Here is a 27,342-nt window from a genome sequence, read left to right on the forward strand (position 1 = left end):
TTCCATACTAGCGGCAAGTGGACGCTGCGTATGCACTCGCATTCATGAACCCGCGCGTGTTTTAGCATAGGCACTAAAATGACTCGCACTCGTATTCACAAACGATGCTTGCTTAAGTGAAGCAGCTAATCGAACGCACAGCGTTGAATAGAGCTTTGTGATTGGTTCAGGTGTCACCCTGTGCATCCACGTGTACTGCGAGACCTCATAATAATGTTTGTGAATACGAGCGTCAATGGAAAGGCACTCACCATTGGCCGGACGCGGCGGCGCGGGCGCCGTGAAGGTGACGAGGTTGTGCGGGCGCGCCACGGCCACGCCGCGCGCTAGTAGCACCAGCCGGAAGTACGCCTCGGGGTCGATGTTACGCGCGTCGGCCGTGTCTCGTAGCTCCTTCAGAGACGTGCACACGTACTTCAGAATCGCTTGGTCCTGAAAAACAAATGACGGTTAAAGTTAATCGTGCCAAGACAGAAACACAATGAGGGCTATCGTTTTTATACTTAACAGTTGGCACCCCTGGCGATTGGCAGGACCTTACTCTACAGTGGCGCCATCTTGATGAGTGCAAATGCGATAGTCCTCCTACCACTTTCGCGCTCACCAGTTGGTGCCACTGTCTTCGCTACTAGCAAGTGACAGGACCTTACTCTACAGTGGCGCTAACTGGTGAGCGCTAAAACGATAGCCCTCATTGACATTCAAGACAAAAAGTTGCATCGTTCGTTCGTTCGTTTCAGCCAAATGACGTCCACTGCTGGACGAAAGATTCCTCCAAGGTTCAAATTCAAATTATTTTATTGCATGTCACAAGGTTTTCCACAATGAACGGTGCCCGCATCCAGTCTCCTCCCGCGACCTTTACCAGATCGTCGGTGCACCTAGTAGGAGGCCCGCCTAAAGTTACATAGTATGTCCTAAATCCAATCTATGTCTTTATCAAAAGATAAATATAACATTGGTTCAGTGATTTTGGGGTGTAAAAATAATTTAATCAAACAATTTTAATATGCACACGAAATTCCCAGAGTTCCTTTTGGCTGTTTATTATCTATGAATGTCATTTCACTGAAAGGTTCTAAAGACTAGACCATAAATAAGCAATATTCACCTTGTATTGATGATAGTAGTTGTGATGCAGCGCTCTCAGCAAGCACTGAACACGCGCATGCAAATGCGCACTAGCGGGCGCGCATAGTAAGTTCTTAGCGGCTTCACCGCCGCCGTCTACCATTACCACGGGCGGGTTGGCGGGGTTCGAGTTAGCTCCAGCGCCTAACTCAAGCGCTTCAAGCGCTGCGCACGCCAAACGCTCGAGGGAACTCGGCTTCCAAGCGCCGTTGCTTCCTTCGGCCTCCTGGTGAAAGGATTGCGTTATTTTCTACTACCCAATACTTATTTTGTGTATGATAGTGATATCAATTTTAATAAAATGATATTTATTACAAGTGTAAGTTATAGAAACTTACAGTAGCCACCTTGCTAGATGATGGACACGCGGAAGGATCTTCGTTTTCTTCGGGCCATCCGAATTGTTCTTTGTTTTTGCCGTAAACCTAAAACGAATAGAAAAGTCATTAAAATAGGTTATAGTGATTTTACAAACTAGAATATAAGTTTGAAACATACCTTCACAGAATCTACCATAGTGACTCCGTCGGGGTCTTGGGATGGTCCAAAGTTTATGGTCAACTTTTTGTCCGAGTTCAGGGATTCCTCGCGCGTTAGAGGAATATCAAACCAGCGGTTACGGACCACTATGGTCTGCACCGTTCTGCCATAAATCTACAATAATAAAAACATATAAGTTATCTTTTCAAATGGCATAAAAATTATCCACATAACAACAAATAATTAAAACTTACTTCAACATAAGAAGGAGTGCGGGCTACGTCTTGGCTTCCAAGCAACACTCTTATACCGCAAATCACCATGTTGGGATCCGAGTTTACCACCTCCATGGTGAAGCCACTCATTTTAGTTGATACGACGTATAAGCCTGAAACCACATAACTGGTTGATAATACGTTCTTGTTTCAAGTTACCCGAGTAATGTAGATAGGACGACACTTAGTGTTCAAACTGTATAACGCTTCGGGCATGAGATAAATGATGTCAGATGAGGCGATTCTCCTCGAAGCGAAGTAAAGCGCGTGTCCACACTACCTATCTATCTTACATCTATTAACTTATCGGCGAAATTCGCGGTGTTAACTCGAAATTCGAAGCAGTCATATATCGTCTGAGAGGAAAAAAACCTTTTCAAAAGGCCAACGTACCGGTAGTGTTCAGCCGGTGTTTGATTTGGGCGGTGTTGTACACCTGCAAGAGGTCATTACCGCCGAACTCGATGTCGGTCATCGCTACGCAATGCTCGAAGAAGTCGATCGGGAACTGTGGCGTGCCGTTTGAGTTCGATTTTGTGGTGGCCTGATAAAGATAAGGATTATTGTAGAAATGAGGATTACAGTAACAATTCATTTGAGAAATGAAGGACACAAATATTTTTAGCTAATTTTAGTCGCATCGCAAGCTATCTCGAGGTGACTTCAAACAATATATTATAACTTGGTTGGACTGAAGAGTTCCAGATATGCCATTTAACAGGAGGGCGCTACTATCAATATTCGTATATTAGTTCAGATTTTTGCCACATTGGACAACAATGAACTGTTAGTTTGATTTGCTGCACTAAGCTGCGATTGTTAACTTACTTTGACCGTAACTATGACAATAATCGGTGTTTTTGTATGGAGTTTGACAAATTTCTGACGTTTGTTAAAGTCAAAATAAGATGGTGCAACTCAGCTTTAGTTATGACATTTACAGGAGGGCGTTACTATCAATACTGGGCTACTATTTCCGATTTTTGCCACTTGACAATTCAGAATCGACCTTACCTGTTGCGCCTTGCCCTTGGCATGGTGTGTGAGCAGTCGCGGACGCCTCCTAGGCGCGTGCGTCGGCTGTATAGCGGGCGCGAGCCAATAGCCGGTATGTTCGCCGCTCGCGGCGTACATTCGCAAGCTACCGTCCTCGCAGAGAAGGATCAGCGTGCTCTTCTGCTCGCCGCCGCCGCCGCACCAGTGGCGGACCGCGACCATGTCGGTTATCTTGGCTTTGGCTGGCACAACCTGAGGTAAAAATATGTGGGTTAAAACTTAGTAAAATGAAGAGGGAAATACTGTAAGGAGGTCTTCACGTCTACGTCGTCATAAACTTGATTAATGTGACAAAAAATTAGAGCAGAGGCACATGATGGGTGCGAGTTTAGTATGAGCTTCCGGTAGGCTTTAAGGCGTGTATTGAGGAAGGGACTACCTATGTCCATTGGAAGGTCAACGCGGATGAAATGATAAGGGACATAATTAAAAACAAAAATATGCTCCTAAGTCCTACAACTGAAAGACTACGCCGATGCTAATTCGGTCTGAACGCTCTACTTGCTGCTGCAATCGTCACCCTCTGGAGCTCTATCACACAATGCTTCTCGGCCGAGACAGTTGTGTCGCTGACAGTACAAGTGTGGACGTACCTTGATCTCCTGCACGTAGATGTTGTTGGGCGTGAGCATGAGCACGACGGGGTTGTTGGAGGCCTGCATGACGGCGGTGACGAGCCCAGGGTGGCCGGGCACCTCGGCCCACTGGCAGAGGGATGCAGGCCCTGCTTGCCGCCGCATTCGTCACCTTCTGAAGCCCTACGAGTGTTGCCGACGCTACCAGCGTGGACGCACCTTGATCTCCTGCACGTAGATGTTGTTGGGCGTGAGCATGAGCACGACGGGGTTGTTGGAGGCCTGCATGACGGCGGTGACGAGCCCAGGGTGGCCGGGCACCTCGGCCCACTGGCAGAGGGATTGCACGCCGCCCTGCTTGCCGCCGCGGCCGCCACCTTCTTTCTGTGTCGCTAACGCTGATAGCGTTATCATTGCTGTGCCTGTGGACGGTGTAATACATTGAAAAACATGAACGAAATTATTAGTATAAGATCCCGCTATACAACGACCTTCACCGAGATGCTTATTTGATGAAACATATTTTATATTCAATTTAACATGTCAATAATTATATTGCTTAAGGGTTGCCTAATAAATTTCAGTCCAGGATATGATTAATTAATCATTAAAAAAAGTTTTATTTTTAAATATTTCATCGGTTTGATTATTAAACAAACTCCATACCAATCGAAAGTATGAAGCCCATAGAATATGCAAACGTTAGGTTGCCTATTCTTTTCCAGTCATAACTCTCGGGTTGCCAGGTATAAACAGGTAAATTGATAGAGCATTTTGCATCGGTCTGATAATTTAATCAAATATAAATGAAAATAAAGATTATTTCATTATGAACACGGTGGTATAGGGTTGCCTGCGAAAAATCAGTCCTGAATGACGGTTGTCGAATTTTGTAAAGTGAAATTAAAACTGAAAGGTGACATTTTTCGAGTAGTTGGCAACATTTGGGAAAGACGAGTTGTATGAGGCGTTTGTGTGTCTTGTCAAGAGGTGTCGCTTGGGTGAAGAAATTTCTCCAGTGTTGTGTGTCTTGTCAAGAGGTGTCGCTTGCGTGAAGAAATTTCTCCAGTGTTGCCATGCTTTCGGAGATTTGGTCCAAAAATGTCGAAAGTGGAAATAACGACTTCCGGTCAAAATTTTGGATGACGCCTCCTGCAAAAGGGTCGTACAAATGACATTTGACCATTTTCATCTCGATTACCTGGCAACACTTGCAGCTATGGGGAAAAGTATTTTTTTTCGACATGGGTGTCTTTAAAGTTAAGGACGGACAGAAGGAGACATGGCAGAAAAAATCCAAAATGGGGTTTGGTCGGTTATACGACCCAAATTATGGGAAAAATCCGAAAATTCAGAAAATCAAGATGGCGACCGAGTGAGCGGCCATTTTGTGAAAAGTTTCAAATTTCTGATTTTTCAAATGCATTTTTTTGGCAGTTGGCAACATTTGGGAAACTCGAGTTGTATAGAGCGATTACGTAGTTTGCTAAGGAGTATCGTTTGGAAAAACAACATTTTCCAGTGTTGCCATACTTATTGCATTTTTCGCTTAATCTAGACCATTTTCCGCGCCGAAACCCATTTTTACTTTTTTTCTAACTTAAACCAATCCCGTGAAACAATTCCTTAAAACCACCCAAGTCCCAAAATTTTGTGGCCCCGTAACTGCCAGTGTTGCCAGGTAATCGAGATAAAAATAGTCAAATGTCATTAGTTTGACCTATTTGCAGGAGGCGTCATCCAAATTTTGGACCAAAAGTCGTTATTTCCATTTTTTACATGTTTTGACCAAATCTTTCAAAGTATGGCAACACTGGAAAATGTTGTTTTTCCAAACGATACTCCTTAGCAAACTACGTAATCGCTCTATACAACTCGAGTTTCCCAAATGTTGCCAACTGACCAAAAAATGCATTTGAAAAATCAGAAATCTGAAACTTTTTACAAAATGACCGCTCACTCGGTCGCCATCTTGATTTTCTGAATTTTCAGATTTTTCCCATAATCTGGGTCGTATAACCGACCAAACCCCATTTTTGGATTTTTTCTGCCATATCTCCTTCTGTCCGTCCTTAACTTTAAAGACACCCATGTCGAAAAAAAATACTTTTCCCCATAGCTGCAAGTGTTGCCAGGTGATCGAGATGAAAATGGTCAAATGTCATTTGTACGACCCTTTTGCAGGAGGCGTCATCCAAATTTTTGACCGGAAGTCGTTATTTCCACTTTCGACATTTTTGGACCAAATCTCCGAAAGCATGGCAACACTGGAGAAATTTCTTCACCCAAGCGACACCTCTTGACAAGACACACAAACGCCTCATACAACTCGTCTTTCCCAAATGTTGCCAACTACTCGAAAAATGTCACCTTTCAGTTTTAATTTCACTTTACAAAATTCGACAACCGTCATTCAGGACTGATTTTTCGCAGGCAACCCTATACCACCGTGTTCATAATGAAATAATCTTTATTTTCATTTATATTTGATTAAATTATCAGACCGATGCAAAATGCTCTATCAATTTACCTGTTTATACCTGGCAACCCGAGAGTTATGACTGGAAAAGAATAGGCAACCTAACGTTTGCATATTCTATGGGCTTCATACTTTCGATTGGTATGGAGTTTGTTTAATAATCAAACCGATGAAATATTTAAAAATAAAACTTTTTTTAATGATTAATTAATCATATCCTGGACTGAAATTTATTAGGCAACCCTTAAGCAATATAATTATTGACATGTTAAATTGAATATAAAATATGTTTCATCAAATAAGCATCTCGGTGAAGGTCCTTGTATAGCGGGATCTTAGACTATATGTAAACAAATAAACAAGTTCCGCTTCCCGAACAATAATGAGTTTGTTACATTTAGTTTTCGACATTCTATTGACAATCGGCCAAAGCGTTCTTGTGGCGAGTAAGGTATAAAGGAGACAACTAAACATCCTACGGCTTTGTTTAGGAACTAGGCATATAGCCTAGCTAGACGAAATATGGTTCATAAAAACAAGACGGACGCGACGTTATGCTGTAGTAGATTGATCTTACCTTTGACGCTGTCTTCGACCGTGTTCAGAGGAGCCAGAAAGCTCTTGCCTTGAGCGTACGAGAAGAAGAGCATCTTCAAAGTGTGCGAGTAGTAGATGGAAACCCCGCCGCCTCCCACCAATCCGGCGACATCCTATAAATAAGACATTATATTAAAGACAGTGGTTAGACTTAAGGCTTCCACAGACCAAACGCGGGTCAGAAGCAGTGCGGGTCAGTTGCAGCGCGGCAGTAGGCACACTGAAGGCAGCGGCAGTTTCAAAGCAGTTGCAACTTGGAACGCGGGCGTTTGTCAAAAAATTTAATAAGAAAACGGCTTTCAACGCGCTGCTACCGCCCTACCGCCGGTGTCATGCTAATATGGCCGCCATAGTAATACAACAGCGCGGGCCCGCGCTCGCGCCGCTTCTGTCCCGCTCCCGCGCCGCCTGGTTTGTCGTTCGGCAGTTGCAGTGCGGCGCGGCGCAGAGCGGTTGGAGCGCGGGCCCGCGTTCAAATTTGGTGTGACACACTTCAAAGAGTTTCTCAAATTACAACTTGCGCGGGCCCGCATTCAAACTGCGCTGCTACTGCCCCGCGTTTGGTCTGCTGAAGCCTTTAAGCCTAGGATACACGTTGATAAACAGTCCCCCAGTGGGATAACAATTTCCTATCACCTTGTAATTTTGCCTAGAGCCATGCACAATAATTATATTGCGACGCATTTACGTGTTGCGAGACATGTCTCTAGGACATTCCACTTAGGCCGGCAATACACAGACCGCTTTAAAGCAGTCAGGGTCGACAGCTTCTAGCTGTCGACCGCCCGAATCAGTCGCAACTGCTCGAGCGGTTCGTGCATGTGCGTCCATAGAACTCTGCAGTTCACTGTGCAGTCGACAGGTTCAAGCTGTCCGTGTATGGCGGGTCTTAGATATTACGTAACCGTAACACATAGTTATTATTTTACCTACTATAATTTTACTTAGTACTTACTAGTGCCCAACACTTACAAATAATGTTGACTAAAGACATCGAACACCTTCAAACGGTTTTGTGTAAAATTTATTACGACCATCACACCAAGGTAAATCTTGAGGCATTTTATGTAGTGTTAATTGGTGAAAAATTGCAATTTTCTGTGGCACTGTACTTGTACGTCACATCTGTATCTCATCGCATCTCACCTGTATTTCTGGGTGAAGAACTTCCAGCGTGTTGGTGACGTAGAAGGTGCCGAGCGTGGCGCGCGACTCCTCGCTCATGGGCTGCCAGTAAATATGCCCTGCTGAGCTCATGCACAGCATGTGCATAATGCCGTCCTGATTCACGAACGTCACGTCGCGCACCTGGAGACAAAACATTAATCTCTATGTAAAATGCCTTATGGTTGATATTAGATGAATCAATGAGGACAATGAGTCCATTTGCGCTGAACAGTTGGTGCGTCGATTAGTGAGCATTAAATGTAGCTTCAATGAAAATGAAAAATCTTTATTCAATTTAGGTAACATTTGGCACTTTTGACAAGCATTAATAGCTCTGAAGTTATAGTCACTTTTTCACTGGCCCATTTATTGTCCCGAAGCAGTGGTAGGGTTAATATTGGGACGTGTAAAAGCGCTTTTTTAAAGCCTATTTGCAAAAATAAATGAATTTTATGAATTCCCTAAACTAAATATACTATTTATTGAATTAAAATCAACTAAAAATATAAATCGGAAGTTGTTCGAATAAAAAAAACAATCTAAATGTCAAAATATTCCACAGAGATTTGCATTACTGACCTTTCCACTAGGCACCAAGAAGTGGTGCATGGGGTTGTTCAGGTCCTTGCTGAGGTCGAATATCTTGACGAAGTCTGACGTCACGAGGGCCAGCTGCGTCTGCGAGCCGGGCAGCCAGATCGCCTTGATCACGTAGTTGTTGCCTTCCAAAGCTGTGTTCAATACTAGGTGGTCTGCTACGGCACCTAATTGAAGAAGTTTTGATGCTTTAGAAGTCCATTTAAGCTATTTTATTGACTTTGAGACAAGCCTAGAATAAACGATCATAGGAGGTGCAAGTTTCGTATAAAAATTTATTGCAAAAATTACTAATTGAAAGCAGATTAGAAATGTTGGTATTTGAGTTTTGAAAAGAAAATAATTTTAAATCACATGTCATGAGATTGGGGTGTATCAACGAACGTAGCCCAAAATTCGATTGAATGTCAGCCATACATTCGAGGCTTTTGCTTAGTTGAATGAAGACAGAACCTATGGCGCGGACAACAGCCGCGTCTGCGTCAGCTTGTGTTTCGATGAGTCAGCCTAAGCACCGCCGACAGAGCACTGCGCTTATATCACTGTCGCAATGGGATCTCCTGTAATGACAGTGAAATGTTGTTATAAATAAATAAATATTCTCAAGTGTCACTCACCACCGCTGTTGAAAGTGAGCACGTGGCACTCCTTCAGACCGCAGACAGCCAGTAGGTCCTCGTTCCAAGGGTTGCCGCTCAGGCTGAGCACCGTGAACGGGATCGGAGCGGACGACAGCCGCGTCAGCGTCAGCTTGTGCTTCGACGAGTCAGCTTGCTTCAGCATCACCAACAGAGCAGTATATTCTCAAGTGTCACTCACCGCCGCTGTTGAAAGTGAGCACGTGGCACTCCTTCAGGCCGCAGACAGCCAGCAGGTCCTCGTTCCAAGGGTTGCCGCTCAGGCTGAGCACCGTGAACGGGATCGGAGCGGATGACAGCCGCGTCAGCGTCAGCTTGTGTTTCGAAGAGTCAGCTTGCTTCAGCATCACCTACAGAGCAGTATATTCTCAAGAGTCACTCACCGCCGCTGTTGAAAGTGAGCACGTGGCACTCCTTCAGGCCGCAGACAGCCAGCAGGTCCTCGTTCCAAGGGTTGCCGCTCAGGCTGAGCACCGTGAACGGGATCGGAGCGGACGACAGCCGCGTCAACGTCAGCTTGTGCTCTGACGAGTCAGCTTGCTTCAGCATCACCAACAGAGTACTATATTCTCAAGTGTCACTCACCACCACTGTTGAAAGTGAGCACGTGGCACTCCTTCAGGCCGCAGACAGCCAGCAGGTCCTCGTTCCAAGGATTGCCGCTCAGGCTGAGCACCGTGAACGGAATCGGAGCGGACGACAGCCGCATCAGCGTCAGCTTGTGTTTCGACGAGTCAGCTTGCTTCAGCATCACCAACAGAGTACTATATTCTCAAGTGTCACTCACCGCCGCTGTTGAAAGTGAGCACGTGGCACTCCTTCAGGCCGCAGACAGCCAGCAGGTCCTCGTTCCAAGGGTTGCCGCTCAGGCTGAGCACCGTGAACGGGATCGGAGCTGACGACAGACGCGTCAGCGTCAGCTTGTGCTTCGACGAGTCAGCTTGCTTCAGCAGCGCTGACAGTTGGAGCACTGTAATTTTTCCTATAAGAAAAAGGGTATGTGAGAACACGAAAAAAAGAAAATCTTTTCACTAACACCTGAGTGAAGAAGTTGGAATTTTTAGTATCCTCTCACTTCGGAACCATTTCACCCCGCATTTGTTCACCTGGGTCATGGGTGAATCAATTCTTGGATGAACAAAGGCGACTGCTTTAGTCAAATCATTTCACCTAGGTGATATGGTTCCAACCCAGGGTGATACGAGGACATCAAAAATACTTTTTTTTTACATCCAAAAAGAGAGTTTATGTTTTAGAGCCCTAGCCCACGGCGACTTTTTGTAGCGATGCAGTCGCGCTACTGTAGCGCGTTGGTACATGGCCACGCGCCGCAGCTTGTGCGTGGACATGAGCTGGCGGATGGTCTGGCCGCTCTCGCCTGTGTACATGCTGACGATGACGTCATACCCTTCTCGTGCGACACGGCGAGGTGCTGGCGGCGGCCCTGCGGCGACGCGAGGCAGCACATGGCCACGCGCCGCAGCTTGTGCGTGGACATGAGCTGGCGGATGGTCTGGCCGTTCTCGCCTGTGTACGACATGCGCACGTTCTCGAACGCGCCCTCTTGCGAGCCTGTGTGGAAGTAATTCGAAATATTAGGTAGAAGAAAAACACAAGCAACATCACCATTTAAAGTTACCAATAACGATGTACGAGGGCCCCGATTGCGCTAAAATATTTCAACTGCAACGCGACTGGACGACGAACGATAATCAGCTTTTTCACAAATCCGTATCGCGGTGTCGTTTTGACAGCTACTTTCTCTCAAACGCGAGTCAAACGCTTCCCAAACATTTAGCAGTGTTTTAGTAATTTTACTTTACAAAAGGCGCGTGAACTTTACCGCGATACCGAATTGCACATCAGCTGGAATGAAATGGAGAGTGTATAGTCTGGTCCGTGAGCACGTAGAATTTTGTCCAATGACCCCTAGCTACCCATCCTTATCGCTCGCGCGTAATTATGTTGCTATCGCGCTCGCACACTCACTGCAGGTGCCAGTCGCACAGTCGCGATAGCAATATAATTACGCGCGAGCGATAGGGATGGGTAGCTAGGGGTCATTGGACAAAATTCTACGTGCTCACGGACCGGGCTTTAACTGAAGATGAAACGCGAATAAATGGACATTACAAATTAGCGCAATCGGGGCCCAGTTTTGAGATATACGCGCACTCAGCCTTAAAATTTCGTAGCACTTATAACTCATAGCTTATAACTTATAACTTATAAATAAATAAATAGCAATAGACTACAATCCACATACCCAGCGTAGGCAGCATCAGGCTGTCAGTGTGCGTGAACTTCTTCTCGCCCAAGTGCAGCTGCGCCAGCGCGCGCTGGGCGCGTCCGTGGGCGCCGGTGGGCGCGGCGCGCTCGCACGCGGCTCGTACTGGCCCGCACAGCGCTTCTAGCAAGCGCTTGACGCGCTCGAGGCATATGCCCCAGCCGCCGTAGTTCACTAGGTATGAACGGCATCCTGGGAGATAACCAACATATTAAATTATGTCCAATACTGAGATGTCTGCGTTATTTTATTATACTAAAGAACATTTGCACAAATGAAATCAATTATCTAAATACAAAACTGCTCTGTGTTCACGTGTGGTGGAATAAACCAGTGGATCGCTATGCGAAGAGATTTTGAGTAAAGACTTTGACAAGAATATCGATTCCATCTGGCTCTTCTCTAAATAAGCTAATTTTTGCGTTTAGATATTTGAAAACATAGATCTTAAAAATTATCTGTTACATTATAGACAGGCACAGTATAGGCTAATATACAGGGTGTTAGGTAAATGGGTATATGAGCCGACACTAGCCCATGTTAACATGGTCATATAAATGGTGTGGTGAAGTCAGAAATTTGATATCTTCATTTTAATTATTTAATTTTTCATACAAATCGGATTTTATAAAATTATTTTGTTGTATGTTGGTAGCGAGCACCGGGCGCCTGGGCGGGGCCAGCAAGGCGGCGGGGGCGGGGCTTGATGGGCGTCGGCGTAGCGATGGCGCGGGCGCCGCCTCCTCTGCTCCGGCGCCGCTACCTGCGCCGCGAGCGCCGCTTAGCGCCACGGAGCGCTTCACTAACCTTGTATGTTGGTAGCCAGTAATGCGGCGGGGGCGGGGCTTGAAGGGCGACGCCGCAGCGAGGGCGCGGGCGCCGCCTCCTCTGCTTCGGCGCCGCTAGCTGCGCCGCGAGCGCCGCTTAGCGCCACGGAGCGCTGCACTAACCTTGTATGTTGGTAGCGAGCACCGGGCGCCTGGGCGGGGCCAGCAAGGCGGCGGGGGCGGGGCTTGACGGCCGGCGCCGCAGCGAGGGCGCGGGCGCCGCTTCCTCTGCGCCGGCGCCGCTACCTGCGCCGCGAGCGCCGCCTAGCGCCACGGAGCGCTTCACTTACCTTGTATGTTGGTAGCGAGCACCGGGCGCCTGGGCGGGGCCAGCAGGGCGGCGGGGGCGGGGCTTGAAGGGCGACGCCGTAGCGATGGCGCAGGCGCCGCTTCCTCTGCTCCGGCGCCGCTAGCTGCGCCGCGAGCGCCGCCTAGCGCCACGGAGCGCTTCACTAAAGCTTGGCAGCTGAACAACAAACAAAATTGATTACTTAGTAGTTCTTCCTGCGACCTTGTATGGATTCGCTCAGATTTGGGTCTCAATATTCACGATTATAGATAGTGAAAGAAAGAAAGAAAGATACATTTATTACAATGGACATCACACAAATACAGGCAATTACATAGACATGACAGTGGCACATAATAATGGAAGAAGAAAAAAAAATAAAAACAAGAGTAAACTGAGCAGTGCCATCCATTCACAAACAAGATCACAAAGAAGTGCCATCCACGAAGACGCGCCCCACCAATTTTTGGTCGCTCATGGATAAGTGAGTACCGATAACACTCAAACATGCATACATAAACTATAAACGATTAGGATGAATGGTGGGGCGTATCTTCGTGGATGGCACTAAATCAATCAAATCAAAAAATGTAGCTAGCTATTACGTTCTCACAACTCAGAATCGAAATTATTAGTATAACATAAAAATCTATGTAAAAAGTACAGTCAGCGTCAGCGTCAAATAGGGACACCTAAAGTGGCCAAAAAGTTGACAACATGACCTTATTCCAATCGTAATAAAGACACGTTGGGAACTTTTTGGTAACTTTGGGTGTCACGAAACATGTTCTAAAGTTTTAATTTATACACACTAGATGCCATTCTCACCTTGAGTCGGGCTTGGCGCCACAGTCACAGAAGAAGTTGCCGAACTTGGCGTATGACACGTCATGGCCGCGGTGGCAGACGCGAGCGCACACGGTACAAACGCCGACTCCGTCCACCATCTTGCAAGTGTGGCAGTGGTACCAATGTTGGTTCATGAATTCGCGCTGGGTCACCGTGAAAGTGCAGAGCTTGTACTGAAGCATTGCGTCTTCGTCCTAAAACAAAACAAAAGAAGAACATCTTACTAATAGGTATTATAAGTGCGAAAGTTTGTGTGGATGTCTGGATGTTTGTTACTCTTTCACGCAAAAACTACTGACTACAACATTATTAGTAATTAAACGAGGTCCACGCGTTCGAAGTCGCGGGCAGCCGCTAGTCATGTAATATTTATGCAACGGCGCGTGCGCAGCAAACTGCGTTGATGTTATTAATTTGTTATGATCTAAACGCTCGGTACACGGTCAAGAATAACCTTACAACAAAGGAGCATAAGCTAAAAGAAAATTGGACAAACTTACAGAATCGTCAGCGCTTGTGTCGTCGTCGTCTTGTTGTTCATCCGTGTAGTCCAAGTCGAATCCTAAGTCTGAAGGGGATTCCCACGTCGGACTGACAGAACGCCATGCTAAAAAGTAACATCACGTTTATTTGAATCTTCATTAATTTTATTAACTGTTACAATAACATAAGTTTACTAACTGTGAGGCTGCGTTGTGTTGATGGCGTGTAAAGCGTCGGTGAGATACGACAGCAGAACGCACGCAGACTCAATCGCCGGCGCCAAGTTGCCGTCTACCTGTCCTTCTTCCAATTTCTCTAGTACTTCATGGTTACTCAGGGTTTCAACACTGAAAAAAAAACATCTGGTAAGTGGTCGCAAAAGAAACAAGTAAAAACTTATATTTTAAAATAAATACAGAATGCTATATCTTCATCTCAATCAATGTAGCAGGAATCCAGTACCAATAAGGATCTATTTTCCTCCTTATTACATATTGATGTATCGATGAAGTATCGAGTAGATATAGATAAGTATCAGTATCTCTTTTATTGATTTCAATAGACATCAACAAAAGAAGTCAATTCTAGTCAAAACTAATAGAATAAATAAAGTAATAAAGAAGTAGCTTTTGCAGTGGTTTCTTAAAGTTACCAGATGACGTTTTTATCTTGTAAATTATAAATATGTAACTTAAAAAAATCGAACCCACGACCTTTCTTTCGCTTGCCTTGAGCAGTTCCATTTTTTCAAATTACAATTTACAACTTAGAATTTAGTTTTTGATATGCAACTCTTAACGCTAAGAATTAAATAAGTATGTTTTAGTGATATATTTNATATATTTAAACGCGCACTCACCAGGTGGCGAGCCAGGCCACTGCAGCCGGGAACAGCTGGCGGTGATCGGCGCCGGAATGTGCGTCGGCCAGGCGGCACATCTCTCGGAGGAGCAGAGGCGAGCACGCGCTCTCGCCGCACACCACGATCAGCGTCGACAGCACACGCTCACTTACTTCCTCACTACTGTAGTAACAAATATTACGGTTCAATATTGATAAGATTGGCACGAGGATCCTGATACGACTTTAAAAGCCACGATAACCGAACGGTAAAGGGGTTGCACTAGCCGATAGAGATCCGAAGAACGCGGGTGCGAGTCCTACCGCCCCTCGACTATTGTGGTGAGCCCACTCGTAACACAAGCATGCTTAGCTTATCACGAGGGGCTAACGGGACTATTAGTCATTTGTGCAATACAAATTACTGCTAATCTTTAAAAAAAAATTATAACACTTTTTGGCACGAGGATTTAAGGGTAAAAAGTATACCAAAAGCTTGAGTGTGACTTAACACATGTAACATTTAAGTTATGCACTAACAAGAATGAGTGCGCATGCGTCAGCACCTGTATAAAATATCTACCGTTTGAAAAAATATTGATTTCACGAATGCAACGTGTACGAGCAAGTACATGGCATATAAGTTGTTCAGTAAATGTGCTGACAGCGTCAGCGCGCGCAACCTACTTTCTGTTCGTTTTACTTAATTTTTATACTTTAGATATAATTCAGTGTAATAAACGCTCCGCGCTCTCTACGGAATCGGACAGTTCCGTGACGTAGATACAATTATATAGGTACAAACTACAACAACATCCAACATCAACTACTGTAGAGGCACACAAGACACACAGCCCCTACATTTTAGCCCTTCGACATTTGAACTACGACCTACAACAATTAAAAAAAAAAGAAATACAACATAGGAACTACAAGCATATCGCTTAACATATAGTCTTTTTCACCTAAGATGATCAATATACACATCAAGGCTATCGAGGCCACGTACCGGAAAACACAGCTTAGGACATCCAACCACAAGGTGGATGGAAAACGACCTCATAAAGGTAGCAGGAAGGCGATGTTTGCAGGCTGCCACCAACCGGCCATTGCAGAAATCATTGGCTCCCTATGTTCAGCAATGGACGTCCTATGGCTGAAATGATGATGATATTTTTGAACACGGAGCCTCATTTTTGTGAAAAGTAGTAACACGTGATAGCTAAATTGAATTCGAAAACTTACCAGTGCTGCACAATGTGTTTGCACAGAGCCGAGAGCAGTGCGGCGTTATTATCTGTTGCGTCAGACAATGGCGACGGAGAGTTGTCAGTAGGCGGAGCGGCGGCCGGCGCGGCCGCGGCGCTCTCCTTGCTGCCATCTGACCAGCTGCAGCTTTCTACATCGACAAACGAAAATAGGATCAGATGGAAGCAAATAAAGGCTATTTTACTGTGAAATATTTAGAGAGGAAAAGGTAAACTTTACAGGTCTCAATGGGTAATTATAGGGTGAAGGACTAAACAATTTTATGGGGAACTGCTATTTACATAAGGGTGGATTCGACCAAACAAGAGTAAATATTGATCTCAGAATAAATCGTCAGTTTTGACATATTTGTCATACTGAAACTGACAATGTACCAGACCGGGAGTTATTCGGATACAATTTTGGTCGAATCGGGCCTAAATCGTTTAAATGTAGAAAAATAATGACAAAACATGCACGACCTCAGTCGAAAGCAAGTCAAGCTAAATACTGCGTCATCTTATGAATTTGTAATTGGTTTTATTTAGCAACAAAAATATAAAGTCTGATGGACTATCGACTGTACATTTAACGAAGTCGGTAGTGTCTGGTTTATGTGTAAACGATCTATATAAAACTTTCATTTACCTGACTGTTGAGCCGTATCTGATTGTGCACGTGGCGCTGGGGATCTGCAAAACATTTTACATTGATTAAACTGAAATTTTGTGAAAATTTGATTGGTTTATGAAAGTCAACCTACGGCGTATCAAACACAGGCAAGTCCGGGTCGTTGCGTTGCGCGGGCGTGTCGTTGCGTTGCGTCGCCGAGCTGTCGGTCCGGAAGACGCTTCGAAGCGCGTTCCGCAGCGCAAGCGAAGCAGGGTTGCCTCCCGCTTCTGGCGCTGACGATGTGGGCGTCAGTAGTTCCGTCTCCGTCGGCGTGTCGTTAACTGGGATGAAAACTACGTCGTTCGAGGTGAGTTTGGCATTCGAGTAGGTTACAGCATGATCAAAGAATTTTTTTACTTATACCTGTTTTTACCATCAAACCCCAATTTTGAAATGACCCCTTTGACAACAAAATTCCTGTTATGTCACTTAAAATTAGGGATTGATGGTTGAAAAAGGGCATAAGACAAAGTTCATAAAGAGACCGCTTTAGGCAAAATATTTCAATACTTACTAGGAGCTCTCAAGCAGATGTAAGACAGAAGACTGGACAGACTCATTTGGTCTGCCACGCCGATGAATTTGCACACGGATATGCAGAGAGCGCTGTTAAGCTCATTGCTCTCACATCCATTGAAGATCTTGACGAAGAGCCTGGGATAATAAACACTTGTCTTTAAAAGAAATCCAAAAATAAATTGGCGAAAATAAAACAATATAAAAACATGAACTTACTTGATAACTCTATCAGCTGAAACAAATTTTCTGCAGTTGGGTGCGGACAGTAGAACCTTCCCCAAGAAAAATGGAGTATTTTCAGCAAACACGTTCTCGTAAGCCAGTCTTCCGTATGGGCGATCCAGAACTTTCTCCCAGTATTTAACCTGACATAAATATGATAGTTAATAACTAAGGTTAAGTGACGTCACAAAGACATCCCATAAGATGTCTGGATTATTTTGATGAATAAAGCGGAATTTTTAGTTAGCTCGGGCATATTGCTTTGCGGTCTCAATATATCAAGTCACTCCTCATTGATGTATTCTTCAGTATAATTTAATCTTTTATTATTCATTACTCATCTATTATAGAAAAATGTTTGCCCATTTCCCTTGGTCATCGCATCACGCGTGAACGGCTGAACAGATTTATCTAATTCTTTTTTGTTCTGTTTGTTATTGTCAGAAGAAGATTCATGTAAAAGAAAAACGAAAGTTGCGCGGAAAATATTAAACATTCATAAGACAGGATAACGTCTGTCGGGGGACAGCTAGTTGATAGTTTAAAGGACAAAATTATGTGACAAGTAGTTTAATAATGGGGGCATTTGGCCGAAAATAGCGCTTGTTTAGAAATTGTTAGCAAAATGGCGATCGCCATGGCAACCACCGAAAACTTTAGCATGTTTTCGGCGAGGACACGTTTGCTTACTTCAAAAGTGACGTTTCCCATACTTTTTTTTTTGGCAGTTTTCGCTAAAAGGACGCCATTTTTCTTACTAGGGCTATTTTCAGCCAAACGCTAATTTTCAGAGCTGTCTTACTATATGCCTCAAGGTGCGCTCATTGGCCGGCTGTAGATGTTCGACGAGCACCGAGTACGTGACCTTGAGCACGTGCTCGTGTATCAGCTGCTGGGCCCGCTGCGCTACCGGCACCAGCGTGTTCAGCGTCACGGATAGGGGGCCGGTCATGAAGTGCAGGCGGCCGTCCGTCTACGACATAAAGATCATTTTAGATTGAAGTCTTGATATGAATTGTAAGACACGCAGGAACATTAATTCTGAACAATCAAAGTGACAATTTCTTTTTACAAAACAGTTCTGCAAATATCAATATAATAGGTTAAATTAGTGAAGATTATGAAGAAATGTATTATTCGAACCGAAATCCTCATCAACCACGGAGGAACTGGCTATCTTACCTCTAACTGCCGGAACACAACAATGCTGTTAACATTGTTGTTATGGCGACAGACTAGGTAAGAGTTAGCCAGACGGACTTAGAACAAGCCCTACCACCAACCAAACAGAACAGAAAAATCTAAGGCGGCGTTGCAGCAGCAAAAAGGTCCTCATTTCAGCTTGTGTCAAGTGCATACCAAGTGCTAACACCTGATAATCTCTGAAATAATATACTCACCAGCGCCGGTATGATCAGGTCCAGCGTCTTCTGCGTCAGCTCCGGGCTCTCGGCCAGCCGGCCGGCGCCCACCTCCAGGAGCTTCGCGGCGGAGTAGGCCAGCATCATCAGCGACGGCCCGATGGAGTACTTGCTGTTGGCGCTGATCAGCTCGCAGTGGGAGAGACCAGGTGTCTTTGTATCTGATCTCTGTTAAACTGACATACAACAGGCACTCACCAGCGCCGGTATGATCAGGTCCAGCGTCTTCTGCGTCAGCTCCGGGCTCTCGGCCAGCCGGCCGGCGCCCACCTCCAGGAGCTTCGCGGCGGAGTAGGCCAGCATCATCAGCGACGGCCCGATGGAGTACTTGCTGTTGGCGCTGATCAGCTCGCAGTGGGAGAGACCAGGTGTCTTTGTATCTGATCTCTGTTAAACTGACATACAACAGGCACTCACCAGCGCCGGTATGATCAGGTCCAGCGTCTTCTGCGTCAGCTCCGGGCTCTCGGCCAGCCGGCCGGCGCCCACCTCCAGGAGCTTCGCGGCGGAGTAGGCCAGCATCATCAGCGACGGCCCGATGGAGTACTTGCTGTTGGCGCTGATCAGCTCGCAGTGGGAGAGACCAGGTGTCTTTGTATCTGATCTCTGTTAAACTGACATACAACAGGCACTCACCAGCGCCGGTATGATCAGGTCCAGCGTCTTCTGCGTCAGCTCCGGGCTCTCGGCCAGCCGGCCGGCGCCCACCTCCAGGAGCTTCGCGGCGGAGTAGGCCAGCATCATCAGCGACGGCCCGATGGAGTACTTGCTGTTGGCGCTGATCAGCTCGCAGTGGGAGGAGACCAGGTTTAGAACTGCGCTTTCTGATGGGATGATGTGCGACGCGTAGAATGCCTGTGGAATAAAAATGTTGATAATAAATAGGTAAACGGGTGACACAAGGCCTATACATGGTGGAAACGTTAAGTGATCTCACTCGATTATTTCTAAACTATACAAAATATTGAAAAACTGGTTACTGATCCTGAAAGTGCTTCATGAGCTCTTTCAAACGGTACCAATAATAGGTAACAAAATAAACTGGATCTGTCTAAAAAATTCAATGTTTCCAGCTTCCATACTAAATGTATGCCAGACACACAATATTAGAAGTGTAATTTTTTTATTGAATAATAAACTCCTAAAATAAACTCGTAAATTGTATACCTCCATTAAAATTATTCATGGAAAACATTAGTTTTAGGCTTTACTTGCTATAATATTGTCAAGAGATGAGTGTCATGACTGTGGTAGTACTAAATGTATGGAAGAAGGAAACATTGTTTTTTTTATTCTGTAACCTAATATTGTATTGTATTGATTAGGTTACAGAATAAACGGGATCTATCCAAAAATTCAATGTTTCCTTCTTCCATACATTTAGTACTACCACAGTCAGGACACTCATCTCTTGACAATATTATAGCAAGTAAAGCACAAGCTCAGAGCTTGTGCAGCACTTTTGGAATCAGTAATCAGTTTTACGATATCATGTGTAGTTTTTAAAATAATGTGACTTTACCAAATGTATGGAAGCTGGAAACATTGAATTTTCGGATAGATCCAGTTTGTTCTGTAACCTATTATCAATACCATTTGATAGAACTCATGAAGCACTTTCAGGATCAGTAACTAGTTTTTTGATATCTTGTATAATTTAGAAATAATCGAGTGAGATCACTTATCGTTTCCACCCTGTATAGTGGATCGAGGAGAAAACCTCTATAAAAACAAGTGGAGGAGGGGATTGAGTCTCCTCAAGACCGGAGTGTCTCACTCGAGAGCAAGTCATAGCCTGAGACGAAACCGTGGACGATGTTTAAATTAAGACAATAATTCGCAGCTCGTTACATTGGATTCCGGAGGACTCCTTCGGGTTTTAGTGGCCCCTCCTCCTGGCGGGGAAAGTCTCAAATAACCGGACAAATCTGTGATCGGTGATTCTGGAGACTACGTGACGAGTGATTCTGAATCGCAGTATAAAAGTAGTAGATGCAAGCAAGCGGCGGCGTGGTGGACCGCCACCGTCTGCCTCGTTTCACCTGCCCTAGCCGAGCTCATGGTAGTATCAGTGACTCACCAAGTTGATACAGGCCAGCGGTGGGGGCGACGACATGTGGTCGAGCGTTGTGGCCGCCTGGCGTGAAAAGTCAGCACGTAGCCACGCGGACAGTGGAGAACCGCCACCATCTGCCTCATTTCAGCCGCCCTAGCCGAGCTCATGGTAGTATCAGTGACTCACCAAGTTGATGCAAGCTAGCGGTGGAGGTGATGACATGTGGTCGAGCGCTGTGGCCGCCTGGCGCGAGAAGTCAGCACGTAACCACGCGGACAATGGAGGCCCGCCACCATCTGCCTCGTTTCAGCCGCCCTAGCCGAGCTCATGCTAGTATCAGTGACTCACCAAGTTGATGCAAGCCAGCGGTGGTGGAGACGACATGTGGTCGAGCGCTGTGGCCGCCTGGCGCGACAGGTCGGCTCGTAGCCACGCGGACAGGGGAGGCCCGCCACCATCTGCCTCGTATCAGCCGCCCTAGCGAAGCTTAGGCTAGTCTCAGTGACTCACCAAGTTGATGCAAGCTAGCGGTGGAGGTGACGACATGTGGTCGAGCGCAGTGGCCGCCTGGCGTGAAAAGTCAGCACGTAACCACGCGGACAAAGGAGGCCCGCCGCCGTCGGCTTCGCTCCAGCCGCCCCAGCCGCCGCAGACTTTGAGTATCGCGTGCCACACCGGCGAGAACGCCTGGCTGCTGGATTCGGGAGCGCCTTCTAGATCCGCTGAGGCGCTAACGCTGTTAAATGAATTGAGACTTTAATGTTGGGGAACAAATTCTATCCGCATTACTGTAACTCTAGCGAGTTAACTCTCGCTGGTAGCTGTCGCGATTTTTTTCTCGATGTCGGATGACGGTGTTGTTGAAATACACCGATTAGTAACTATACAAAATCATATTTTAAATGTTGCATAATAATATACAATATCAGCTTAAAACTCAATTCAAGCTTAAGATTTCAGTATTATTTTGAAGCAGTCACGATCACGACCTTATTAGCATTTTACGCAACGTTTCTAACAAAACAACACAAGAATTGACATGTATGACTTACCGGCAGCATTCTATCATCGTGTCCATAAGATCGAGTAAGTCTGGCATGAACTGAGCGGCGTCAGTCGCAGCCGTGGTGTCAGCAAGACACATCTTCAGCCGCACGAGTGCCGAGTCGCACGATATCACGTCCAAGAGCGAAGGAAGTCCGCTTGCTATAAAAATCAATCTCTTTTTAATCCTTTATACGACTGTGGGAATTCCCACCATATTTTGAACCTTATTCGCTTGTATTAGAGTCCAAAACAATGTAAAATTGGATTAGTTAGGACTGTTAAAGGGTAAAGATACTGACATGATTTAGGTTTTAACTAAGGATATATTTTAAATGATAATTATAAGTGACGTTTCTGAAAGATGATATAGTTGTATAATAAAGTTGACTTACTAGTAATATTCGCTTTCAAGTGTTTGATAGATTCTGATGCGAGCCACGCGGTGTATTTCATATTGTCACAAGACGCGCTTACGCCGGCAAGCAAGTTTTCAGCATACTGTAACAAATAAACAATTTTAATTCTTGTCTTGATCATACATTTCTTTGCCAAAGAATAAATCGATATTAAGTGATGAAGCTATGGTACATTAGCTTTACATTCCGGCTATAGCCATAGCAAGGCCAAGATTCAAATTCCGTCTATAGCTAGTTCATAACTCGTGAGTCAGTGCACTTCAGTGCAAAACATTAGTACGCAACTTTTCAGACTTTATTATGTATTATTTCGTTCCAGTTACTTAAACAATATCTTACCTGTGTGTACATTCCCTGTTTGACGAGCGCGTCCTTCAGCCAGGGGTTGAAGACCTTTTTATTATCTGCGCGCGGCGCCCAGATGACTGCGTGCAAAGGCAGCGGCGACGGAAGATCAGCTGTCGTGCCAGCTTGAAGCTTATCCATGTGAGGAGTGGCCGGCGGCATGCTGATAACTAGCCTGTGGTGAAAGTAGGTAGGTATTTACTACTTGATAGAATTAGAATTCCACGATCTTAAGAGCAGGCGCACACCGTTGATTTTTAGTTGGCCGATAGTTGTGCCCGATTTTAATTTGTATGAAGAATCGGCCAAATCGAATCGGCGTAGTGTGCGCACTCCCATACATGCCCATACTGATCAACTGCCCGACTAAACCATCGGCCGACGAAAAATCAACGGTGTGCGCCTACTCTAACTATTTATTCTGATCTTCGTAAATGTCGAAAATAATAATCATAAATACAAAAAAACTAGATTCTGTTCGTAGTCAGGTGTAATATCTGAAATGTTACTTGGGGAGCTACCCGAGATTTAGTCGCCTTGTATACTTTTTCTGAATGTTCCGTTATGATCTTTATACAACGACTTTGCCGTGATTTATAACCACGATGCACATTTGCGCTTGTTTCCTACAAAAAGGTGATGTCCATAAAAAGGTCATAAATCAGAAGAGATGGTGCTTCATTAGTCACATAGCACGGCTTTTTTAAATAAAGTGAAAATATTCGGGACTATTCCCACCTCTCGTTCCCACCACTGCAACTCCTGTGTAGCCAGGATCTACAGCTTGACCGCCACAAAAACCCAACCAATGAAGGTCAAGTTTGTCCCGGGGGAAAGTTAAACTGTCATTGGACCCGCAACGAAATTAATCAGAAGAACATAGGAGGAGTTCGAAATTAAGGTTCGACTTCCCTCCATTGCAAAGCGGCTGACAGGTGACAAACAAAGGTTTAAAACCTTTAAGAAAAAGATTATGCACCACGGACAATAAATTAAATTAAGGGGGCCTATCTTATGAGCAATTAGCAACTACCTGCCAATAATATTTTTCACAAAATCGCTTAAAAGCACGGAAATTTTTCCTTGTCGCGACAAGATCGGTGTAATAAATTGCGGAAACAGATGTATGTTGTATTGAATTAAGCATTATATCACGTTCATGTTTCCAAAGATCACACTCCCACAAGATATGATGGGCAGACTGCTCATGACTGACATCATCAGTGGAACACTCGCAAAAAGGAGACGGAACTAGTTTGAATTCGTGAAGTTTATGTTTAAAGTTGCCATGTCCCGTGAGGAACTGCGACGAGCAATGGTCGATTTCTAACCATCGCCTAGTTAGACGTTCGCGTACATTCGGGAAGAATTGTAAAATATTATAAAACGTTACCAACCTCCAAGCAGTCTGGAAGCAGTAATGAGCGGCGGCCAGGGCAGCCGGCGCTGTTTGGTACAGCGGGTTGTCACAAACACACGACGAGTTCAGTAGAGCCAGCAAAGCGTCCAGCAGTAGAGGATACTTCAGCTTGTGCGGTGTGCCTAGCACGAAGTTGCATGCTAGTCCGTCGAATTTGGGGTTCTCCTGCAAGTTTAAGTTGTGGTTAAATCTCGGTGAGGGACGGTGAAGTGCCAGTAAACTCAGATTTAGGAACTTACAGTATCTTTCCTAGGCTATGAAATTGTTTTTTTCACTTCGATTCACAACAACTGTCTTAAAAATTACTAAAACATTTCATAACCTAAATTGATATTGTGCTGTGTACTATCCTTAAATAAATAAAAATTTGAGCTAGCCAATTTGAGCTTACTAGTTGCGAGTAACTGCAAGACCTTTGTTTCACCAGTGGCTTTAACCTAGTGATGCAAAAGCGATTGTCCTCACTGGAATTTAGTATGCAACAGACTGTAGGTTCCATTCTCGATTTTTACAACTGGCTTACCTGGTTGTTGATCTCTGCATTAGTCAGAGCGTAGAACTTGGGTCTCATCGAGCTTTCGTCTTGCGAAAGTTCTCTGTAAGCTTGCTCGATGTACGGCACTTCGCAGTAGATGCGCGCTTTCATCTGTCCATTTTCTGTCATCACCCTGGCACCATTTGTGTTCGGATCGTTCGAAGGCTGAGCGAGTCCGGGCGCTATGACAAGGTTCCATTCGATCTGTAAGGTTACACGAAGTTAGGACTTTGTCTAAGAAATAATTTGGTTTATTTTGAACGTCATAAGGTGTTCCACTCGATCTGTAAGGTTACACGAAGTTAGGACTTTGTCTAAGAAACTATTTCGTTTCTTCTGAGTCATGGATAAGTGGTATAGCATTTTCATCTTTATACCTGTTGCAGCAGAGTTTGAGGTGCATCGTACAAGTGTCTCATAAGATACTCCAAGAGAAGCATCAGTCTCGTGGTCAGCATCAACTGGTGAGGCGCCAAGTTCGTCGCTCGTCTTCTATCGCTTATCGACAAAGTTTCTACCACCTGAACAGAAAGAAGAAAGTAAAAAACATGCTTAAATTAATAATAATTTGTAATCAAAGAAAAATGTGTAAGAACAGGTCATTCATACCTTGATAATAGCGTTAGACGTCATAAGTAGGACAGACTTCTTTTGCATGAGCGTCAACGAATGGAATAAGTACACCAACAGTTGGGCGTGCTCCACATTCAGATCTGCAATATAAAATAGTGAAATTAATAAAATAGTAAAATAACTAATACTCGGTCTTTCAACTTAATGCCGTCCACTGCTAGACAACGGCTCAAGGACCGGTCCTGCCCTGCCCATATTCAGGTACTGGGACGCTAACCAGATCGTTGGCCCAATGAGTGGAAAGCCTATGCAGTGGAACTAATATTATAACACTAAGAAACCACTACTGGCCCCGGCTGTCAATCGGTATGAACATGTATGAAAGTGCGCATAGTTTATACCGATTTGTTATCAGCCGATTCTTTATACAACTATCGGCCGAATAAAGTTCTGTAGTTTGCGGGGTGTCTTAGCCTAGGCGCGGACCACCGATATTTTGTCGGCCGATAGTCTAGTCGGGCAGTTAATCAGTATGGGCATGTATGGAAGTGCGCACACCGATTTGATTTGGCCGATTCTTCATAAATTAAAATCGGGCCCAACTATCGGCTAACTTAAAGTCTGCGCCTAGGCTAAATGTGTTTCAAGGCGATCATACCTTCATAATCGTGGTCCTGTGAAGGCAGCGGTTGGAGCGCGCACTCCTGCAGCGTGTTGACGATCTTGTGCCACATAGCTAGGATGCTATTCTCGCGTTCGGCAGCCGCTTTGCTGAGGACCATGCCTCCCAGTAACTTCACCACGCGAGGTCCAACCTAAACACAAAGGGAATAAAGACTGAATTGGAAAATTCTGCGATAGGCTTGTAACGCCTTGTTAGCCAGCTTAACGGAGACAAAAAGACTGGCAACCATTTAATGCTAACCAATAATAGCTGATAAAGCAGATTTTGTATGACGTCAGACATAAGTAGGTATTCCCTAATCTACTTCCCTGTCAATGGAAGTTGAGAATTTTGTTTTAAAGTTTTACTAACATTAAAATAGTAATCAAAGGGATTGCTACCATGTACCTTTTTATTTTGCCGAAATATCGGAGGCTCGTAAAAGGTAGGTACATGGTAGCAATCTTGTTGATAACTGTTCTAAAGCTAGTTTAGTAAATAAATATTGCCGTTAGACATTGGTGTCCTAAGTTGCAAGTCTTTTTTTAATCGCAAGGATTGAGAAGTAGGTTAATTTAAGTCAGAGAGAATTAAAACCAAAATCATTATTAGTTTACCTGTAGCGGAGTCATATTGGTGCGGTCAGAGCCGACAGCGACCAGTTGCTGGTGTAATGCCGGCTGCAGCGAGGCAAATGCGGGAGCGCCTGTTAGATTGTGCAGGTAGCGAACTAGCGAGGCACTGAACGAGCCGTAGAGGCCGCCTAGACGCGCGCCGAAGCAGGATGAGATTGTGCCTGGTGGGAATAATAAGATAATCATGTACAAATAATAATTGTTCTATTCAATAGCTTAACATATACGCTTATTTTATTTTATTTTACAAGGAAAACAATACAGCGTATAAACTATGTAGACAACCAATTTAGGAAACTTTACTGCTACATACGTCGGTAAGCGCTATAAGAGCTGGGTACACCCATGGTTTAACATATGACAATTACTCACTCAGTGAGATTCATTGGTCGAATGAGGGGAACTGGGAATAAAATTAGACGTGCTTCATCTCAGTCTTCATCTCAATAAGGGTTTCATATAAACGGTGTAGAACTGTAGTTATCACGAAAATTACAGGACTGAATAGGCGCTGTAGGATCGCAACCCAAACCTTTCCCGTGCAGTTGTCAGCCCTAACTACTAAGCCCTCGCTGACCACGCACTTGTGACGTCACAGAACATACCGGTATCGGTCCTCGCTGTCTCCCGGTCCAGGTCTTTAGCAAGCGCGGCCAGTAGCGCCTGATGCGCTTCGTGTAGCTGTAGCGAGCCGGAGCCGAGACGCTCTGCGCCCTCACTGATGATCTCCTCAGTAAGCAGGGTGAAAACTGTCGCTGCCTATGCACTAATGACGTCATATTATTATAACATACCGGTATCAGTCCTCGCGGTCTCTCGGTCCAGGTCTTTCGCGAGCGCGGCCAGTAGCGCCTGATGCGCTTCGTGTAGCTGCAGCAAGCCTGAGCCGAGACGCTCTGCGCCCTCACTGATGATCTCCTCAGTGAGCAGAGTGAACACTAGCTGACCACGCACTAATGACGTCATATAACATACCGGTGTCAGTCCTCGCGGTCTCCC

At 45.0% G+C, this 27,342-nt stretch overlaps 1 protein-coding gene across 1 annotated transcript in view; it reads right to left on the minus strand.

Moving 5' to 3' along the window:
* The window catches only part of LOC114363167 (E3 ubiquitin-protein ligase-like protein poe), a 63,035-nt gene that overhangs the window by 26,447 nt on the left and 9,246 nt on the right, over positions 1 to 27,342 (minus strand). The window contains exons 14-49 of the mRNA XM_028318814.1: positions 26,326 to 26,504; positions 25,703 to 25,859; positions 25,081 to 25,184; positions 24,849 to 24,992; positions 24,460 to 24,675; positions 23,914 to 24,101; positions 22,511 to 22,691; positions 22,148 to 22,253; positions 21,761 to 21,914; positions 21,219 to 21,444; positions 19,289 to 19,507; positions 18,034 to 18,204; positions 17,226 to 17,374; positions 17,005 to 17,144; positions 16,582 to 16,783; positions 16,467 to 16,510; positions 15,816 to 15,969; positions 14,590 to 14,754; positions 13,929 to 14,077; positions 13,748 to 13,854; positions 13,227 to 13,441; positions 12,400 to 12,575; positions 11,262 to 11,474; positions 10,403 to 10,567; positions 9,783 to 9,977; positions 8,340 to 8,524; positions 7,740 to 7,901; positions 6,574 to 6,706; positions 3,737 to 3,939; positions 2,901 to 3,134; positions 2,280 to 2,430; positions 1,866 to 1,999; positions 1,630 to 1,785; positions 1,470 to 1,556; positions 1,112 to 1,357; positions 252 to 432 (exon numbers count right to left, since the gene is read on the minus strand). Of these exons, the coding sequence (XP_028174615.1) occupies positions 252 to 432; positions 1,112 to 1,357; positions 1,470 to 1,556; positions 1,630 to 1,785; positions 1,866 to 1,999; positions 2,280 to 2,430; positions 2,901 to 3,134; positions 3,737 to 3,939; positions 6,574 to 6,706; positions 7,740 to 7,901; positions 8,340 to 8,524; positions 9,783 to 9,977; positions 10,403 to 10,567; positions 11,262 to 11,474; positions 12,400 to 12,575; positions 13,227 to 13,441; positions 13,748 to 13,854; positions 13,929 to 14,077; positions 14,590 to 14,754; positions 15,816 to 15,969; positions 16,467 to 16,510; positions 16,582 to 16,783; positions 17,005 to 17,144; positions 17,226 to 17,374; positions 18,034 to 18,204; positions 19,289 to 19,507; positions 21,219 to 21,444; positions 21,761 to 21,914; positions 22,148 to 22,253; positions 22,511 to 22,691; positions 23,914 to 24,101; positions 24,460 to 24,675; positions 24,849 to 24,992; positions 25,081 to 25,184; positions 25,703 to 25,859; positions 26,326 to 26,504 (5,991 nt within the window). The remainder of the gene's footprint in view (positions 1 to 251; positions 433 to 1,111; positions 1,358 to 1,469; positions 1,557 to 1,629; positions 1,786 to 1,865; positions 2,000 to 2,279; positions 2,431 to 2,900; positions 3,135 to 3,736; positions 3,940 to 6,573; positions 6,707 to 7,739; positions 7,902 to 8,339; positions 8,525 to 9,782; positions 9,978 to 10,402; positions 10,568 to 11,261; positions 11,475 to 12,399; positions 12,576 to 13,226; positions 13,442 to 13,747; positions 13,855 to 13,928; positions 14,078 to 14,589; positions 14,755 to 15,815; positions 15,970 to 16,466; positions 16,511 to 16,581; positions 16,784 to 17,004; positions 17,145 to 17,225; positions 17,375 to 18,033; positions 18,205 to 19,288; positions 19,508 to 21,218; positions 21,445 to 21,760; positions 21,915 to 22,147; positions 22,254 to 22,510; positions 22,692 to 23,913; positions 24,102 to 24,459; positions 24,676 to 24,848; positions 24,993 to 25,080; positions 25,185 to 25,702; positions 25,860 to 26,325; positions 26,505 to 27,342) is intronic.

The sequence above is a fragment of the Ostrinia furnacalis genome, unplaced genomic scaffold, assembly GCF_004193835.3.
Source record: "Ostrinia furnacalis isolate ACB-3 unplaced genomic scaffold, ASM419383v2 OfSCF0397, whole genome shotgun sequence".
Taxonomy (NCBI): Eukaryota; Metazoa; Arthropoda; class Insecta; order Lepidoptera; family Crambidae; genus Ostrinia; species Ostrinia furnacalis.